Source organism: Anomaloglossus baeobatrachus, chromosome 1 (assembly GCF_048569485.1).
Source record: "Anomaloglossus baeobatrachus isolate aAnoBae1 chromosome 1, aAnoBae1.hap1, whole genome shotgun sequence".
In the NCBI taxonomy this organism is placed as follows: Eukaryota; Metazoa; Chordata; class Amphibia; order Anura; family Aromobatidae; genus Anomaloglossus; species Anomaloglossus baeobatrachus.
The window spans coordinates 764,257,882-764,277,999 of NC_134353.1; the positions used below are offsets into that span (position 1 = coordinate 764,257,882).

Below are 20,118 nucleotides of genomic sequence, written 5' to 3' on the forward strand. Positions count from 1 at the left end.
ATGTCACTCGCACCCATACAAGTCTATGGGTGCAAGTGAAACATTGTACTGCACTCAGATGATTTCTGAGTGCAGTGCGATAATCACATCAGCTGACAATAGAGGAGATGGGGAGATTAATCCCTCCCTCTCCTCTTCAGCTGTGATCCAATATCAAGGTCGGATTAGCATATTACATCTGATGCACTCACATCGGATGCCATCCCATCGTGTGAATCGAGCCTTAGTTGTATACTTCACAAATCTGGCATTTATGGAAGAGTCGAGGGAAAAAAGCCATTTCTGAAAGCAAGCTATACGAAGTCCCAATTGCAGTTTGCAAAAAGTCATGTAGGAGATTGAAATGAGCTTACCAAACACTGACTTTACCAAAAAAATGTCTGAGTTCAGAGTTTGGGTGCTTTATGCATGCAAACCACTCAAGCGAGTTCTCATGTATGCTCGGTGCTCTGCCCAATGCAAGCTGATTGCAGTGTTTTAATAGCTCAAACTGGGACTAAAATCAGCGTTATTGGATGTAGTGTGTACAAAAGAAAAAGAAAAATAAAAAACACTCTTTCCCTCACTGGAAGTGTTCTGTTTATGACTGGTTACATGTGGGTGACTTCAAATGAAATTCCAGTGAAGTCTGGGTCCAGAACTGAACTTTTTCTAAAGTCTGGCTGAACCTGCAGAACCCGAACTTCCGTGGATCCGCTCTTCTCTAGTAGGGAACACAGCTAGCATGTGGAAGAAAGTGCTTTGGTCAGGTGAAACTAAAGTAGAACTTTTTAGGCTAAATGCAAAACACTGTGTGTGGTTGAAAACATATATCACAAATAACCCTGAAAACACCATCCCCAATGTCAGACATGATAGTGGCAGCATCATGCTGTGGAAATGCTTATCTTCAGCATTTATATATTTTAAATATTTAGAAAACCATGTATTATTTCCTTCACAAATACTTGCTGCTCACATAAAATCCCAATAAAATACATTTACATTTGCGGGTGTAACTTGAAAAAATGTGGAAACGTTCATGGAGTATAAATAATTGTTCAAGATACTGTATACTTAATCATGCTATCCATCTATCAGTAATTTTATAGAACGATACTTTCAAGTATCATAATTTCTTCACGTCTGTATGTATTAAAAGAAAACTAATAGAAAGATGACATGACCTAAGCACTTTCCCCGATCTGTCTGACTGCGGGCCTGTAGTACTCAGAAAGGTGCGGCTTTGTCTCTTTCAATACTCTAATTAAATCTGTAGAACACATTGTTCACAATTGTTCTTGATAACAGCTACATTAAATGGAGCAATTCTCCTCTGAAGCCTATGTCCCATTTGCTGTGCCAATGTTTAATCAGAGAAAAAACTCATTACATTTACAGCAGTACTTTTTTTTCTTTCTCTCTCTGATTCTCATTCTCTCTTTATGGGTGCATGCCAAAATTGTGCATGGTGTCAGTATCATTGCAGCTCTCACTGTCTGCAGGCACCTCTGTTGACTTTCCGTACAAATATATTTTTTTCTCCTATTTCTTTTCATTTTTCCACTGCCCTCTCTTCTGTTATTTTTTTTATTTATTTTTTTCCTTTCCAGTTAATAAAATATACAGTATATGGAGAATTTAAAAGAAATTAATTCTGGAAAGTGACTGTGACTCTCAGTGACAAGTTGCTTTACAGTGTTGGGTTCCACCTATGTCAACACTCTTTTGTGTTTTCAGATTTCCCAATCAGTCCCTGGCCTTTTGGTCACAGCAGAGAATCATGGAGTTTGTCAAAAGGATGCCTCAAACGAGTATGACTCGGGAAATGATATATGCACCCCGCCCTCGATGCAGACAAGTTCCTCTGTGTTGAAGATTAACCAGGACAAGGAGAGTCCTATTCATCAGGGTTATGGACATGTCCCTCCATCCGCGAAGACTCCGAATGGTCACAGTGACAACATCTCTGATTCAGGGAATTCATCTGCCAGTTGTTTTTCCTTTAGTAAAGTTTCATCACATCATTTGGAAGAGTCAAAGACACCAGCAAAAAGGTGAAGAAATGTGAAAACTTTTGGAGGCTGCATTGTTATACTAGTCAAGGGATGATTTAGAAATGTATTTCCATTAAAGTAGAGCTTTGTTAAGTCAATTAACTAACTTACCATATTTTTCAGCAGGGTTTGATTCTTTGCTATATATAAAATAAGAGTTGGGTCTATTTTTTCTTCAGAGATTTGTCCTCTTGTCTTGGCTGCCTTAAGGAACACAAAAGTGTATCTGACATCTCACCTGACAGAACATCTGTACACAGACATCGATCACGGAGTTCTTCTTACAAAAGCACCAGAAGGTCTTACTCACGTAGCTCGAGTCACTCCATCAGCTCTTATTCCTCTTATTATAGGTCATCTTCAGACCAAAAGTCTCGAAGCAGGTCCATCTCTTCAGGTAGAAGGTATGTTCACAGAAGTACAAATTTTCTTCACACACTAGTATGCAAACAAATACAACTGCCAGATAAACGTGCCAAGGTATAAATTAACAACGAATATATGTATTTTAAACTGCGTTACTGATATATTGAGGATACTGATAAAATTGAGGTGCTAAATGCACAGTTTGATCAAATGTGTGAGTACACTTGCAAGAACATTGCAATCTCTTTAGATAACACCCTAGATTAGCAGTCTTAACACTCCCGATCCTAGTAGGGTTTTTACTATGTGAACTGGCTTTGGTGGAGACATACTGTATAATGCTCAAATGTAATTAAAATAATGTATTTTCTAACTGAATTTATGTCTTCTCAACTATGTTAAGAATGAGAGGTCTGTAAATGTACAACAAAGCTGCTTGATTTCAATTATTCTTGTTACACTATTGCCTGCTTACTTTACATTTTTATGGCAATTGTAGTCAGTTAAGAAACTTCTGACCAAATTTTTAATAGTGGCCCTGTGCAACTGTAAGTTACAGGACCAACTGCTACCTTCAATGTAGCTTATTGCTGCCTTCTGGATTGTGTTTAATTCCAATCTAAATTTATCGCTAATATTTACTAGGGAGTAGTGATGAATGGACTCGCAGATAATCGGGACCTGTGGATCCCGGTGATCCTGTTTTTAAAATCTGGTTCCGGGCTGGATTCCGGTCCTCATGTAAGACTATTGGGACCAGAAGTTGGCAATTAAAAGTGGTGGTAGAAGGGATAGGGGAATGGGAGCAAGGGCATTGTACTTACCGAAGCTTCAGCACAGCTGTACATTACTCCCACGTCTGCTCATTCCCTACAGGTGCCTCGCATTATCATCCATGCATATGCACTGCTTTCCCCTCCCACCGGCATCCGTGATTGGTTCCAGTTAAATGCACCCCCTACACTGAGTGACAGCGTGTCTGATACTTCCAATCACAGATGCTAGGTGCACTTATCGCGGTATAAAAAGAAATATTGAGCATAGGGTGTCCACCGTATGTCGGTAACCTATCCAATCCGTACAGGCAAAAAAATGTCACCTTAGATGTCCATAAATTAAGTTATGTGTAATAATGAAGAATGACACAAGGAAAAAGTTTTCAACATGCGTACTGAAATTTATTTAATACTTCATACAAAAGCTTTTGTAGGTGATGACAGTTTCAAGATGTCTCCTTTAGGGGGAAACTAGTTGCATGCATTGTTCACTTGTGACTTTTGCCTATTCTTCCACACAAACAGTCTCCAAATCCTGAAGGTTCTGTTGGCTCCTATGAACGCTGAGCTTTAGTTCCTTCCATAATTTTTTGTTGGATTCAAGTCAGGCGATTGACTGAGCCATTGTAGCAGCTTTATTTTCTTTCTCTAAAACCAATTGAGATTTTTCTTGGATGTGTATTTGGGATCATTGTCTTACTGAACTATCCACCCTTGTTTCATTGTCATCATACTGGTACATGGCAGCAGATTGTTATCAAGAATGTCTCAGTATGTTTGTCCACTCATCCTTCCTTCAATTAAATGACGTTTTCCAGTGCTCTATGCTGAAAAGCAGCCCCACACCATAATTTTCCCACCTCCAAACTTCACTGTTGATATAGTAATTTTGGAGTATTCAGTGCCTTTTGGTCTCCAAGCATGGTGATTATTATGGCATCCAAAAGGTTCAATTTTGGTCTCATCTGACCATACTATACTCTCCCAGTATTTCACAGGCTTGTCCAAATTTTGTTGAGCAAACTTTAAACGCGCTTGAACTTGCTTTTTGTTAAGCAATGGTGTCCTAAATGGTGAACGTGCATACAGGCGATGGAGGTTGAGTGCATTACTTATTGTTATCTTTGAAATAATTGTTCCTGCTGATTTCTGTTCTTTCTGTTGCTCTCCACAAGTGGTTCTTGGCTCTTGGACAACTCTTTTGATAATTCTTTTCACTACTCTGTTTGAAATCTTGCCAGGAGCTTTTGGTCATGGCCAGTTTATTGTAAAATGATGTTCTTTCCACTTTCGTATTAAGGCCCTAAATGTGCTCACTGGAACCTTCAATAGTTTAGAAATTCTTTTTTAACCAATTGCATCAATATATTTTGCATCAATAAAGTTGCAAAGGTCTTCAGACAGCTCACTGGTTTTACTCAAGGGAGATGCTTCTTGTGTGGCATCTTGATAATGAGACAACCTTTTATAGACCATTAGTTAAACCAGCTGATATTATTTTACACTAGAAAGTAGTAGAATTGTTTTCTACTTTCTAATAAATTTCAGCTGGTGCTGTGACTTTCCATGTCTTTTTGCACCTCTCTTTATTCATGTGTTCAATACTTTTTCCATTTGTCATTTCCCATTATTACACATAACTTAATTTATGGACATCTATGGTTTAATTTCCTTCCTTGTGTGGTTGGAAGTTTTTTTTACCGATATCTGGTGAGAAATTCATGTCAATAGCACCTTTATAAAAATATTTACTTATAAAATTAGTGGCGTATTCAATTCATATTTCACTAGCTGTGAGTGTATATTTGGCAGTCATATCTCCCAACTTTTGAAGTGGACATGTATTGTGACACCTATACAGTAATTATATCCCTATTAAAGCCCCTTTGTGTTTTCTCCAGCGATACCTCTTTGATGGCCATTATAGAGTATGATGCTTCCAGAAATGCCCCCACACACTAAGTATGGCATGCACACAGTGAAAACCACCACACATACATTATAGCATGTGATGATTCCACAGTGCCTCCAGCAAAGTATGATGTTACCACAGTGCCACCAACACAGTATAATACCCCCACATAATGATGCACCTAAAATCATCATAGTCTTCCCCATAGACAAACACGGTAGTCCTCACAGTCCCCAACTTAATATGTGGGCTCTCAGAGTCCTCCATAGTCTCTCACACACTATTATGGTCCCCACAGCCCCCTATTCAGTATAATGTCCCTCACTAATTCCACTCAGTATAATGTCCCCCACCAGCCCCTCACTCGGTATGATTGCTCCCCACCAGCCTATCACGCAGTATAATGGTGCTACCATCACTCATTCAGTATATTTCTCCAATCAGTATGATTGGCCCCCATCAGCCCTTCAATTAGTATGATTGACCCACATTAATTCCCCATTCAGTATGATCGGTCCACACCAGCCTCCATTCAGTATGATTAATCCCCATCTGGCTCAGTTTTTAGAATAATAGCCCCCACTATTACTGACATTTCAAAAGTAATTCTACTTAACTCATTACATTCACCCAGCGTGCTGCTCTTGTGTGTATAGTGTGAGTGTTAAGACTTCAGAACTGCAGGCACACTGTAGTGACGTCATCACATCTGCAGTTCATGATGTCTCAAACTTAGGGGCCTAGGATAAATGGTGGAACATGGAGCCATCAGCTCCATAACCCACCATTCTATTCAGCAGTATCCACATCCTGAGGAAGAGGGTACTACTGAAATTGTGATGATAGGGCAGAGATGGATGGCACAGCGCTGGAAATAATTAATCAAACCTGTATAATTCAAATTTCAAAATATTTGATCTTCCTAGTAGAGCGTTATCAGTGATAAATAAGGAGTTGCTCTGTGATGAGAGTTTGGAGAACAAGGGAACCATATTTCCGTCTTGTTAAGGGGTTCTTTCCTATATGTGTCTGTCCCAATCTCCCACTAGATATTGGTAGAGGTGATAAGGGTTTTGAAAAACAAATTAGTTCTTCATCTTGCTCTTTAACTTAATCTGGATAAATCATTACAGGTCATACTCAAGATCTCCCAGCTATTCCTCTAAATCAGCCAGGAAGAGCACTGGAAGTAGAAATTCACGAACAAGAAGGAGCCCTAGTTATTCACGCTACAGTCCCAGCAGGTACTTTGCTAACATGAACTGATGATAATATTAACAACAATGATTTATTCTTTGAAGTTCAGTAGTGTGTATAATATTATTAGTTTACTGAGATACAGTAGGTTATACCAGGCTGATACTTTGTTGGGACATATTTTGCCTAAGTCCTTATGAAGTGGCGTTGTCCTGCTGAGATCTTCCTGAATCAGATTATCTGTTTTATGTTTTCCCTCTACAAGTCTAACAATAAGCCACTCAACCACCCAGCATCCATCAGTCATTTACCAACTTTTACCAACAAAGACATTACTTCTCTGAAATGTTTTCCCTATGCTTCACCCATTGCCAACCCACAATCACAGTTTGCAAGTTTACTTTTTTCCTATCACCAAATGCTAAATGCTTTTGTGTTCATCTCCTTATACCTCACAGTAATTTTGTTTATCTTCTATAATTATTGTGCTATTGCCACTTTGCATATATTATGCAGCTGTTTATAATAAACTGATGAGTAAGTGTTTACTAAAGATAAGCGAACCCAAACTGTAAAGTTCGGGGTTCGTACTGAACAGCGGGTGTACGGGTCTCAGGAATCGAACACGAACTTAAAAAAAAGTATGTATGTAACTGCTTGGGGCCCCCCTATTTTTAATAACCAGCCATAGTAAAGCAGACGGCTTGGGGCTGGTATTATAAGATTGGGAAGGGCCATGATTATTAGGCCCTTCCCAGCCTAAAAGTAGCAGCCCGCAGCCACCCCAGAAGTGCGCATCCATTAGATGTGCCAATTCTGGCTCTTTGACCGGCTCTTAAAGGGGTGGTTCACCCATTTTTTTAATTTTCTCTATGAGTTCCACTTATCATTATAGGCGTTTTCTTCATTGGCTTCTATTTCCAGTTCTGGCACTGAGTGGTGCTATCCTGCACGCTTAGTGCCGGTCACATGACCCCCTGGTGCTGTGGCCGCTAGTATCCTGTTATGTCCCGTCAATTCCAGGCTCTCAAACTTGACGGGTAAGTCAGAGGATGCTGGCGCCATTCAGATTGATTGACAGGGCTGTGGGCGGTGACTACCGCACATCACAGCCCAGCAGCGAGGGGAGGATTCGGAGGATGGCACAGTGTGGAGCAGTGAAGACATTAGCGTCCAGCAGATGGTGAGGCACGGGGCGCCAGTGTGGAGTACAGGGGGGTTCTTCAGCTGAAATCCCCCCTGTCACGTAAGTACAGTTAGGTCCAGAAATATTTGGATAGTGAAACAATTTTCGCGAGTTGGGCTCTGCATGCCACCACATTGGATTTGAAATGAAATCTCTACAACAGAATTCAAGTGCAGATTGTAACGTTTAATTTGAAGGTTTGAACAAAAATATCTGATAGAAATTGTAGGAATTGTACACATTTCTTTACAAACACTCCACATTTTATGAGGTCAAAAGTAATTGGACAAATAAACCAAACCCAAACAAAATATTTTTATTTTCAATATGTTGTTGCGAATCCTTTGGAGGCAATCACTGCCTTAAGTCTGGAACCCATGGACATCACCAAACGCTGGGTTTCCTCCTTCTTAATGCTTTACAGCCGCAGCCTTCAGGTCTTGCTTGTTTGTGGGTCTTTCCGTCTTAAGTCTGGATTTGAGCAAGTGAAATGCATGCTCAATTGGGTTAAGATCTGGTGATTGACTTGGCCATTGCAGAAGGTTCCACTTTTTTGCACTCATGAACTCCTGGGTAGCTTTGGCTGTATGCTTGGGGTCATTGTCCATCTGTACTATGAAGCGCCGTCCGATCAACTTTGCGGCATTTGGCTGAATCTGGGCTGAAATTATATCCCGGTACACTTCAGAATTTATACGGCTACTCTTGTCTGCTGTTATGTCATCAATAAACACAAGTGACCCAGTGCCATTGAAAGCCATGCATGCCCATGCCATCACGTTGCCTCCACCATGTTTTACAGAGGATGTGGTGTGCCTTGGATCATGTGCCGTTCCCTTTCTTCTCCAAACTTTTTTCTTCCCATCATTCTGGTACAGGTTGATCTTTGTCTCATCTGTCCATAGAATACTTTTCCAGAACTGAGCTGGCTTCATGAGGTGTTTTTCAGCAAATTTAACTCTGGCTTGTCTATTTTTGGAATTGATGAATGGTTTGCATCTAGATGTGAACCCTTTGTATTTACTTTCATGGAGTCTTCTCTTTACTGTTGACTTAGAGACAGATACACCTACTTCACTGAGAGTGTTCTGGACTTCAGTTGATGTTGTGAACGGGTTCTTCTTCGCCAAAGAAAGTATGCGGCGATCATCCACCACTGTTGTCATCCGTGGACGCCCAGGCCTTTTTGAGTTCCCAAGCTCACCAGTCAATTCCTTTTTTCTCAGAATGTACCCGACTGTTGATTTTGCTACTCCAAGCATGTCTGCTATCTCTCTGATGGATTTTTTCTTTTTTTCAGCCTCAGGATGTTCTGCTTCACCTCAATTGAGAGTTCCTTAGACCGCATGTTGTCTGGTCACAGCAACAGCTTCCAAATGCAAAACCACACACCTGTAATCAACCCCAGACCTTTTATTAACTACTTCATTGATTACAGGTTAACGAGGGAGACGCCTTCAGAGTTAATTGCAGCCCTTAGAGTCCCTTATCCAATTACTTTTGGTCCCTTGAAAAAGAGGAGGCTATGCATTACAGAGCTATGATTCCTAAACCCTTTCTCTGATTTGGATGTGAAAACTCTCATATTGCAGCTCGGAGTGTGCACTTTCAGCCCATATTATATATATAATTGTATTTCTGAACATGTTTTTGTAAACAGCTAAAATAACAAAACTTGTGTCACTGTCCAAATATTTCTGGACCTAACTGTATGTCACTCTCCACCCGCCCGCTCTGCTGCGATGTGTTGGATACAGTTCTATGAAAGCGCCATTTTCTGGGGTGGCTGTAGACTGCAATTCGCAGCGGGGGGCACAGAAAGCTTGGGCCACCCTGCGCTGAAGATTCCAATCTCCAGCTGTCTAGTTGTACCTGGCTGAACATAAAAAAATGAGCAAAGCCCACATCATTTTTTTTAAATTATTTCATGAAATTCATGAAATAATTAAAAAAAAAGGGCTTCCCTATATTTTTGGTTCCCAGCTGGGTACAAATAGGCAGCTGGGGGTTGGGGGCAGCCCGTAGTTGCGTGCTGTACCTGGCTAGCGTACAAAAAATATGGCGAAGCCCACGTCATTCCCTGGATTTTCCATTGTGAGTGAAGGTAACACCAAGCAGCGGGGGTTAGCAGCCAGTAGCTGTTTGGGTTACCCTTAGCAATAAAAAAATGCAGCGGGAGCCCACACTTTTTTTTTACCCCTAACCCCAGGGTTAGGGTTATATGATTGTTTTTTGTTTTTTTTTTATTTTTAATTAATTTTTAAAAAAAAAAAAATTGACATGGGGTTCGCCCATCGAGCACCAGAGCATTTTACTGCTCATTCATCCCTACTCCTGACCACAGCGCCAGCAGAACAAGTAATCGGATGACTCCAGTGTCGGCCGATTACTTGTTCTGTGTCCCCCGGCATCCATCGCAGCGTGTACGGGCTGTGAGGTCACCTGAGTTCAGTCCAGCACTGGAGTCAGCTGATCTGAACTCAGCTGAACTCCAGCCCACACACGCTGTGATGGATGCAAGGGGACACAAAACAAGTAAGGTCTAAGCCACATGGCGAGAAAAACTGTGCGAGTGGAGTGCGATAAAACATCGCATTCCACTCGGACCAATATTAGCCTGTGTCAGCGCACATGAGCAATTATTTTTTCAGTCCAAATTGGACTGAGAAAACAATTGCAGCATGCTGCAATTTTAATGCAAGACTCTTTCTCTTTTACCCATTCAAGTGCATGGGGTGAGAGAAAAATCGCATCGGTGTACCGCAAGTGCAGAGCGAGAATCGCAATAGCCGACTACGGAGGAGAGAGGGAGAGAAATCCCTGCTACCCCTCCTCAGTGCTGGCCCACCCCTCCTGAGTGCCGGACCGCCCCCTGCAGCTGAGGTCTGTTCGCACAGTCGGACCTCAGTCGCAGGGACACACGCATGACACTGAGCTCTGCTGTACTGAGCGTGAGCCAAGTGTAATGCGAGGGGATCGCAAGTAATCCCCGTGTGGCCCCAGCCAAATCGGCCGACACTTGAGTCAGCTGATCTGAACTCCTGTACACACAGCCCGCACACGGTCACATGTGATCGGCAGCAGGGAATGACTGCCGTTAAGGCTACATTCACATGACCGTTCCGTTTTTGCGGGCCGCAAATAACGGTCCTTTTTTTTCACAGATGCATCCATGTGGCATCCGTGTGACATCCGTGTGCCTTCCGTTTTTTTTGCGGACCGCAAAAAACGGAAGCAGCAAGAAAGATAAATAGATGAGTAGATATAGAGATGGATAGATAGATATAGAGACAGAGAGATAGAGGGATGAATGAATGAATGAATGAATGACTGAATGAATGAATGAATGAATGAATAGAGGGATGGATAGATAGATAGATAGATAGATAGATAGATAGATGAGAAAGACATATATAATGTCCCACCTCCCTGCATATTGTAAGCTGGCACCATTTGGTGACTTTCATGTGGCACTAAGGTGCTTAGCTTTGTATTTAGCCAAAAAATAAATAAATAATAAAAAAAATGACATGCGGTCCCCCTATCTTCTGTAGCCAGCTAGGGTAAAGCAAACAGATGCAGCCTGCAAACCACAGCTGGCAGCTTCACCTTAACTGGTAATCCAAAACAGAGGGCACCTCACGCTGTTATTTTAAATTAAATAAATAATTTAAAACAAAAAACACGGGGTCCCCCCAAATTCGATCACCAGCCAAGGTAAAGCAGAAAGCTGTGGTCTGGTATTCTCAGACTAGGGAGGTCCACCGTGATTGGACACTCCCCAGCCTAAAAATAGCAGGCCGCAGCCGCCCCAAAAGTGGTGCATCCATTAGATGCGCCAATCCTGGTGCTTTTTCCCAGCTCATCCCGTTGCCCTGGTGCGGTGGTAAACGGGGTAATATATGGGGTTGATACCAGATGTGTAATGTCACCTGGCATCAAGCCCTGGGGTTAGTGATGTCAGGCGTGTATCAGATACCTCAGTCAGTAATAAAAAAAATAGACAACAAACACATTTTTATTGAAAAAACACTCCCCAACACATTCCCTCTTTCACCAATTTATTAGAAAGAAAAACAAATTCAGGTCTGGTGTAATCCAAGGGGTCCCACGACGATCCATACCATAGTCAATGTCCTAGTCAATGAAGAACAGAATGTTCCCTATTGGCTGGGAGAGCCGTGCAGTGACATGAGCTAACATCAATAGGTCAGCCCAGGTCACTGCAGGGCATGACGAGTGCTGCTGTCAGGAGGTTAGCAAGGTACATTACCTGCGATGATCGCTAAACTCCTGACAGCAGCGCTGTCACTGAGTTCAATGACCGCCGCCTTCACAAACCAAGTATCGCGAGCGGCCCGTGACGCCACCACTAGTCACAGTCTCGGGTTGACAGCGAGATGTGATGTGACAAGCGTCGGGCATAGAAGGCAGTGACGAGCGCTCCCGTCAGGAATGCAGGACTTCATCACCGCAGGTAATGAACTTACTAACCTCCTGACGGTTGCGCTTGTCATCCCCACGGCTGCTGACACTGCAGTGCGGGCAGCTGCTGACACTGCTGTGCGGGCAGCCGCGGGGCTGGAGCTGGAGCGAGACACAGACTACACGGGCACCCAACGGAAGTCACACGGAAGTGCTTCCGTGTTGCTTCTGGGAATTTTGCGGACCCATTGACTTGTATTGAGTCACGGTTCGTTATTACGAAACAGAATAGGACATGTTCCATAATAACGGAGCGGACATACGGCATCCGATGTGTTTTTTTTGTAGGATCGGATGCACGTGGAAGTGCTACCATGTACCATCCGATCCTACACAAAAGACATTGAAAAGATGGTCCCGTCCGTGGGTCCGCAAAAAAACAGGAACTGACCAGGACAAACGGAACGGTCATGTGAATGAGCCCACCTGCAGCTATTGCAGCGTGTGCGGGCTGTGAGATCAGGAGTCAGCTGACTCCAGTGCGGCCGATAAATTCTGTGTCCCGCTGCAGAAGGATCCGGTAAAATAACGGTTGCATGCGCTGCACATTTAATCCACAGGATCCAGTCATATGCGGTTTGCGGTTGTTTGCCTACAGGCAAAAAAACACTGATGTGAAAGTAGCCTGCAAAATGCATGCCACACGAATGATACGGACGACACACAGACTAGGCAAGAGGGAAAAAAAGCAATCTCAAGACCCCTTCATTTTTTTTTTCCCCAATTATTTTTTTCACATGTTGCGCCGGCTAATAATCATAATTTCTGTACACACACACACACACACCCACACACACACACACACACACAGACTATGAACTATATGAGAACAAGCAGAAGATAGCTGCTTTCTTCCCCTGGTTGTGCAGAGCTTGGAGCTTCGGCTGTCTCTGCTGTGATTGCTCTCAGTGCATCCACAGGGAAGAGGCAGGGAGGAGACTTTGGGTGGAGAGCTGAGTGGGTGTGTTAGACACAGTGGTTGTGTTAGATAAGTTAGATACAGCCCTAGAGCCACAAAGAATTATGGGAGTTGTAGGAACTGAACCCAGGAAGTCAGAAGAGAGATTAACCCCATCAGAGCTGGAGCCAGCAATGAGGATGTGCTGCTAGTGCACAATAAAAGGTAATATTGCTGAAATAACATAATAGATGTGTGGAGAGTAGAGTTGAGCGCGGTTCGCGGTTCGAGGTTCTCCAGTTTGCGGTTCGAGTGATTTTGGGGGCTGTTCTAGATCGAACTAGAACTCGAGCTTTTTGCTAAAGTTCGATAGTTCTAGATACGTTCGAGAACGGTTCTAGCAGCAAAAAGCAGGGCTTTTTAAAGCTACAGTGTGCAGGAGCCATCGCTGGCAGCCTGCCAGAAGCTGGTAACCAAGATAAACATCGGGTATCCAACCAAAGCGCTTTGGTTAGTAACCCGATGTTTATCCTAGTTACGTGCAGGAAGCCCACACTTCCCCGCTCAGCTCACTCCGCCCCCTCCTGCACGCGGCATGTACGTGTATACAAACACACACTCACACACACACACACTCACACACACACACTCTGCACACTGCACTCTGCACACATCGTCCCGCTCGGCTTACCTGCGGTGATGAAGTCCCGCTATCCCGACCTCAGCGCTGTCACTGTCCTCCATGGCCGCCGCTTGTCACATCACCTTCTCTCGCTTCCGACCCGAGACTGACTAGCGGTGACGTCACGGGCCTCTCGCGATACTTGGCTGTGAAGGCGGCGGTCATTGAACTCAGGGACAGGTGCTGTCAGCAGTGCAGGAGATCAGCGCAGGTAATGTACCTCGCTGACAGCAGCACTTGTCATGCCCTGCAGTGACCTGGGCTGACCCATTGATGTTAGCTCAGGTCACTGCATTGCTCTCCCAGCCAATGGGGAACATTCTGCTCTTCATTGACTGGGACAGTGTGGATCGTCATGGCAACCCCTTGGATTACACCAGACCTGGATTTGTTTTTCTTTCTAATAAATTGGTTGAAGAGGGAATGTTTTGGGGAGTGTTTTTTCAAATAAAAATGTGTTTGTCGTCTATTTTTTTTTATTACTGACTGGGTTGGTGATGTCGGGTATCTGATAGATGCCTGACCTCACCAACCCCAGGGCTTGATGCCAGGTGACATTACACATCTGGTATTAACCCCATATATTACCCCGTTTGCCACCGCACCAGGGCGCGGGATGAGCTGGGGCGAAGCACCAGGATTGGCGCATCTAATGGATGCGCCCCTTCTGGGGCGGCTGCGGCCTGCTATTTTTAGGCTGGGGAGAGTCCAATAACCATGGACCTCCCTAGTCTGAGAATATCAGACCCCAGCTGTCTGCTTTACCTTGGCTGGTGATCTAATTTTGGGGGGACCCCTACGTGTTTTTTTTTTTTAATTATTTATTTAATTTAAAATAACAGCGTGGGGTGCCCTCAGTTTTGGATTACCAGCCAAGGTGAGGTTGCCAGCTGTGGCCTGCAGGCTGCAGCCGTCTGCTTTACCCTAGCTGGCTACAAAAATAGGGGGAACCCTACGTCATTTTTTTTTTTCATTTTTTGGCTAAATACAAAGCTAAGCACCCCTTAGTGCCACATGAAAGGCACCAAAGGGTGCAAAATTACAAAATGCAGGAGAGTGGGACATTATGTATCTTTCTGCCATTATAATGACAGAAAAGACTGATATGAAGTGCACAAGCACAAGAAAATCACCAGAGTGCTCTATGCTGTGAAAAGCAGTAGAAAATGGCACTGGAGTGAACATGTGACCGCCTCATGTAGGTTGAAGCTATGGATCCTGGGTAAATTTATGCATTTAACCTCCTTCAGTTTTTTTGCAGTACACAAAAAAAACGGAAGGCACACGGATGACAAACAGATGACATACGGACCGTCTACGTAACGGAAACGGATGCACCCGTGAAAAAAAACGGACTGTTTTTTGCAGACCGCAAAAATGGATCGGTCGTGTTAATGTAGCCTTATTCTGATCTGCCATTTATAAACAGCAGGCAGAAATAAGTGAAATACGCCCAACCAGCATCAGAAAATCTCCGGGGTTTCAGGGCTAGCTGAGACCCTGGAGATCATGATTCAGGACGGTTTTTCCGGTCCCCGCTCACGTGATCAGAGGTGTACACCGTACACCGATGATCACGTTACAGTAAATGACAGCACCGGTAAAAAATTATTTATCTCCCATCTGGCATAAACAAACATGATAAATCTCCTCCCCGGTCCCCTCCGGTCCCCCGGTGTCACCAAAGTTCCCCCCCTGATGCCCTCCCAGAAATCCAAGATGGCCGCGCGCACAGCAGCGCGCCGGCCGCATTCACCCTACTTCTCTGATTTCTGTCGCATGTGCCATGACACATGCGACAGAAAACTCCTCCCCAGGCCCTGCCAGGTCACCCCCTATAACCCCACCGGTGTTCCCCGGTGTCCCACGGTACCTGTGCAGTGTTGATCCCCCGCGGCCCTCTCCTTCACAATAGACGCTGCCGCATGCACAGAGCGGCTGTCAGCTCAGCTTCCTGTGTTCAGAAACAGTGAGTGGTGGTTATGCATCTGTAAGCTAAATGGGCGGCACGGTGGCTCAGTGGTTAGCACTGCAGTCTTGCAGCGCTGAGGTCCTGGGTTCAATTCTCACCAAGGACACCATCTGCAAGGAGTTTGTATGTTCTCCCCATGTTTGCGTGGGTTTCCTCTGGGTTTTCCGGTCTCCTCCCACACTCCAAAGATATACAGCGCTATGGAATTAATAACGCTATATAAATGAATAAATTATTATTATTACTGCAATGCCCTGCTCATGAGGTAAGGAACATAATTGATCAGGAGAGCTATATTACATTTCCAAATGGAGGGATTTGCTTTTATAGTTGCCCTGCTGAATGACTACCAAACATGAGAGTCCGTTATACGCCACGAGAAAACATATCTAAATAGCGAGCTCTGTTGTTAAGTAATCATTCAGCTGGATAACTGGTCTTAAAGGGGTATTCCATCTCCAAGATCCTATCCCCAATATATAGTAGGTGGAATAGCAATAATATCAGCAAATACCAATATTTGGAAATGTAAAATAGTTCTCCTTATTAGGCATGCCCTTACCTCATGAGCAGGGCATTGCAGCTTTGGTAGCAACCATTACGACATGGACTCTGCTGCTGTGGACCCGGGGAGAGTGAGTGCAGATTCATTGCACCCACACTCCTCACATGAAGGGTCTGCACTCCTAGAAAATGGGGGATACGTTCCCTGAGCGTCTCCCCCCCATATTCTAGACGGTCCAGAGTCGTCGTGGGACCCCTTTATTTTTTTTCTTACAATAAATTGGTGAAAGAGGGAATGTTTTGGGGACTGTTTTTTCAAATAAATTTCTTTTGTCGATTTTTTTTTTGTTAGTACTGACAGTTTATGATGTTGGGTATCTAATAGACGCCATGACATCACAAACTGCTGGGCTTGATGTCAGGTGACCTTACAGCTAGTATCAACTCGATTTATTACCCCGTTTGCAATTGCACCAGGGCACGGGATGAGCTGGGGTGAAGCGCCAGGATTGGCGCATCTAGTGGATGCGCCACGTCTGGGGTGCCTGCGGCCTGCTATTTTTAGGCTGTGAAGGCCCAATAACTATGGACCTTCCCACCCTGAGAATACCAGACCACAGCTGTCCGCTTTACCTTGGTTGGTGATCCAATTTGGGGGGGACCCTACTTTTTTTGTGTAATTATTAATATTTATAAAATAATTATAAAAAAAGAGCCTGGGGGGACCTCCACATTGGATCCCCAACCACGGTAAAGCTGCCAGCTGTGGTTTTCAGGCTACAGCCGTCTGCTTTACCCTAGCTGGCTATCAAAAATGGGGGAACCCAACGTCATTTTTTTTTAACTATTTTTTGAATAGAAAAAATTAATGGGCTTCCCTGTATTTTGATTGCCAACCAAGGTAACGGCAGGCAGATGGGGGTGGCAACCCATAGCTGTCTGCTTTATCTGCGCTGAGAATCAAAAATACCGCGGAGCGCTACGTCATTTTTTTTAAAGATTTATTTTTACAGCACTGTGATCTACAGCAATCAAAATACAGGGAAGCCCATTTTGTTTTTAGTTTATTTAAATAAATAATTAAAAAAATATATATGGGCTCCCGCTGCATTGTTTGTATTGCTAGCTAAGGGTAATCCAAGCAGCTACTGGCTGCTAACCCCCACTGCTTGGTGTTACCTTCACTGGCAATGGAAAATCCAGGGAAGCATTTTTTACTTTTTTTGCAAAAACTACAAAAAAAAGGACGTGAACTTCGCCATATTTTTGTATGCTAGCCAGGTATAGCAGGCAGGTGCTGGAAGAGTTGGATACAGCGCCAGAAGATAGCGCTTCTATGAAAGTGCCATTTTCTGAGGCGGCTGCAGACTGCAATTCGCAGTAGTGGAGCCCAGAAAGCTCAGGCCAACCTGTGCTGCGGATTCCAATCCCCAGCTGCCTAGTTGTACCTGGCTGGACACAAAAATGGGGCAAAGCCTACGTCATTTGTTTTCTAATTATTTCATGAAATTCATGAAATAATAAAAAAAGGGCTTCCTTTTATTTTTGGTTCCCAGCCGGGTACAAATAGGCAGCTGGGGGTTGGGGGCAGCCGTACCTGCCTGCTGTACCTGGCTAGCATACAAAAATATGGCGAAGCCCACATAATTTTTTCAGGGGGCAAAAAACTTCTGCATACAGTCCTGGATGGAGTATGCTCAGCCTTGTAGTTCTGCAGCTGCTGTCTGTCTGTATGGAGAAGAGCAGACAGCAGCTTCAGAACTACAAGGCTCAGCATACTCCATCCAGGACTGTATGCAGAAGTTTTTTGCCCACCAAAAAAATGACGTGTGCTTCGCCATATTTTTGTATGCTAGCCAGGTACAGCAGGCAGCCACGAGCAAAAATATAGGGAAGCCCATTTTTTTTAATTATTTCACTTATTTCATGAAATAATTAAAAAACAAATGACGTGAGCTTCGCCCCATTTTTGTGTCCAGCCGGGTACAACTAGGCAGCTGGGGATTGGAATCCACAGCACAGGTTAGCCCGAGGTTTCTGGGCGCCTCTGCTGCGAATTACAGTCCGCAGCCGCGCCAGAAAATGGCGCTTTCATAGAAGCGCCATCATCTGGCGCTGTATCCAACTCTTCCAACACCCCTGAAGCCGGGTGGCTTGTTGGCTAATAATGAGTTAATACTAGCTTTGTTTTACTAGCTAGTATTAAGCCAGAGATTCTTAATATCAGGCACGTTTGACACGGCTGCAGTGTGTACATCGCCCTGGCCAAAAACTGATGCTCTAGCAGGATACAGCTAAACCCCCACTAAGTGAAGGCATCACAGGTGCAGGAGAAGCAGATCACACACACACCTTCATGGAATGGAGGGGAGGTGACTGCTAGATGATAAAACTGCACACAAGTGGCTTGCATAGAGCGCTGTTCACATGCAGATAACACAGTCACAAACCCGCAGCCTATTAGGTAACGCCCTTCTATTAGATCAGGCGGGCTGCCAAGCCGTACTCCACTGTATATCATGCACGGACAGACACTCTACAATGCAAGGCCCAACAGAAAGAAACCTCATATTTTTTTGTTTGTACAGGATACAGCCAGGCCCCTTTCTGTTGGGCCTTGCATTGTAGAGTGTCTGTCCGTGCATGATATACAGTGGAGTACGGCTTGGCAGCCCGCCTGATCTAATAGAAGGGCGTTACCTAATAGGCTGCGGGTTTGTGACTGTGTTATCTGCATGTGAACAGCGCTCTATGCAAGCCACTTGTGTGCAGTTTTATCATCTAGCAGTCACCTCCCCTCCATTCCATGAAGGTGTGTGTGTGATCTGCTTCTCCTGCACCTGTGATGCCTTCACTTAGTGGGGGTTTAGCTGTATCCTGCTAGAGCATCAGTTTTTGGCCAGGGCGATGTACACACTGCAGCCCAACTTGCTGTGAGTAATACTTGATTTTTGGAGGACATTATCCTCTTATTGTTGCTTTTTTTATATTTAGTGTAGGGACCTACAGACATGAGGTCCCTTGACGAGGGTGTAGGCTTACGTTTTATGGCCATAAATACCAACAAAAACCTCATATTTTTTTGTTTGTACAAGATACAGCCAGGCCCCTTTCTGTTGGGCCTTGCATTGTAGAGTGTCTGTCCGTGCATGATATACAGTGGAGTACGGCTTGGCAGCCCGCCTGATCTAATAGAAGGGCGTTACCTAATAGGCTGCGGGTTTGTGACTGTGTTATCTGCATGTGAACAGCGCTCTATGCAAGCCACTTGTGTGCAGTTTTATCATCTAGCAGTCACCTCCCCTCCATTCCATGAAGGTGTGTGTGTGATCTGCTTCTCCTGCACCTGTGATGCCTTCACTTAGTGGGGGTTTAGCTGTATCCTGCTAGAGCATCAGTTTTTGGCCAGGGCGATGTACACACTGCAGCCCAACTTGCTGTGAGTAATACTTGATTTTTGGAGGACATTATCCTCTTATTGTTGCTTTTTTTCACGTTTGACACGGCCATTAAGAATCTCCAATAAAGGGTTAAAAAAAGACACCACACAGAGAAAAAATACTTTAATAGAAATAAATACACAGACACATTAGAGACTCCATCTTTATTACCCCCTGTCAGCCCTCCACGATCCATGGTCTTCTGTCTTTCTCGTTCAACAAATGCAGCTCTGCTACATCACTGCTGCATGGGGGAAGACGCTGCTTCCCGTGCAGCCTTCACTCCGTGAAAGCTGCACGGAAAGCAGCGTGCAGCCTTTACTCCATGAGTGATCAGTGCTGCTGGCTGTTAGCGGTAACAGCGGTAACGCTGACAGACGCGTTACCATAGCAACGGTGCTCCCGGAGCCACGGTTAGCGGTGACGTCACCGCTAACTGCGTTGCTATGGCAACGGTGATCTCCGTTACTGACCGGCTGTGTCAGCCGGTCCCTAATGGAGCGGGGAGTCGACCGTGTGCTACAGCATGTCGCCGGTACACGGCAATACACAAATGTGCACCGTGTACCGGAGAGATGCACTCGCAGGTCCTACATGACGCGTCATAGTCATGTGACCAGTCTGTAGCCAATGAGATAATAGCCACGTGACTGGTCACATGGCT

General features: G+C 44.3%; 1 protein-coding gene across 3 annotated transcripts in view; it reads left to right on the forward strand.

Moving 5' to 3' along the window:
- SRRM4 (serine/arginine repetitive matrix 4) overlaps positions 1 to 20,118 on the forward strand; it is a 241,370-nt gene that overhangs the window by 206,485 nt on the left and 14,767 nt on the right. For 2 of the 3 annotated variants that reach the window (XM_075324282.1, XM_075324300.1), the window contains 3 exons: positions 1,720 to 2,036; positions 2,216 to 2,440; positions 6,224 to 6,334. In XM_075324282.1, coding sequence (XP_075180397.1) covers positions 1,720 to 2,036; positions 2,216 to 2,440; positions 6,224 to 6,334 — 653 coding nt within the window. The remainder of the gene's footprint in view (positions 1 to 1,719; positions 2,037 to 2,215; positions 2,441 to 6,223; positions 6,335 to 20,118) is intronic. The other variant, XM_075324291.1, reaches the window with a different exon arrangement.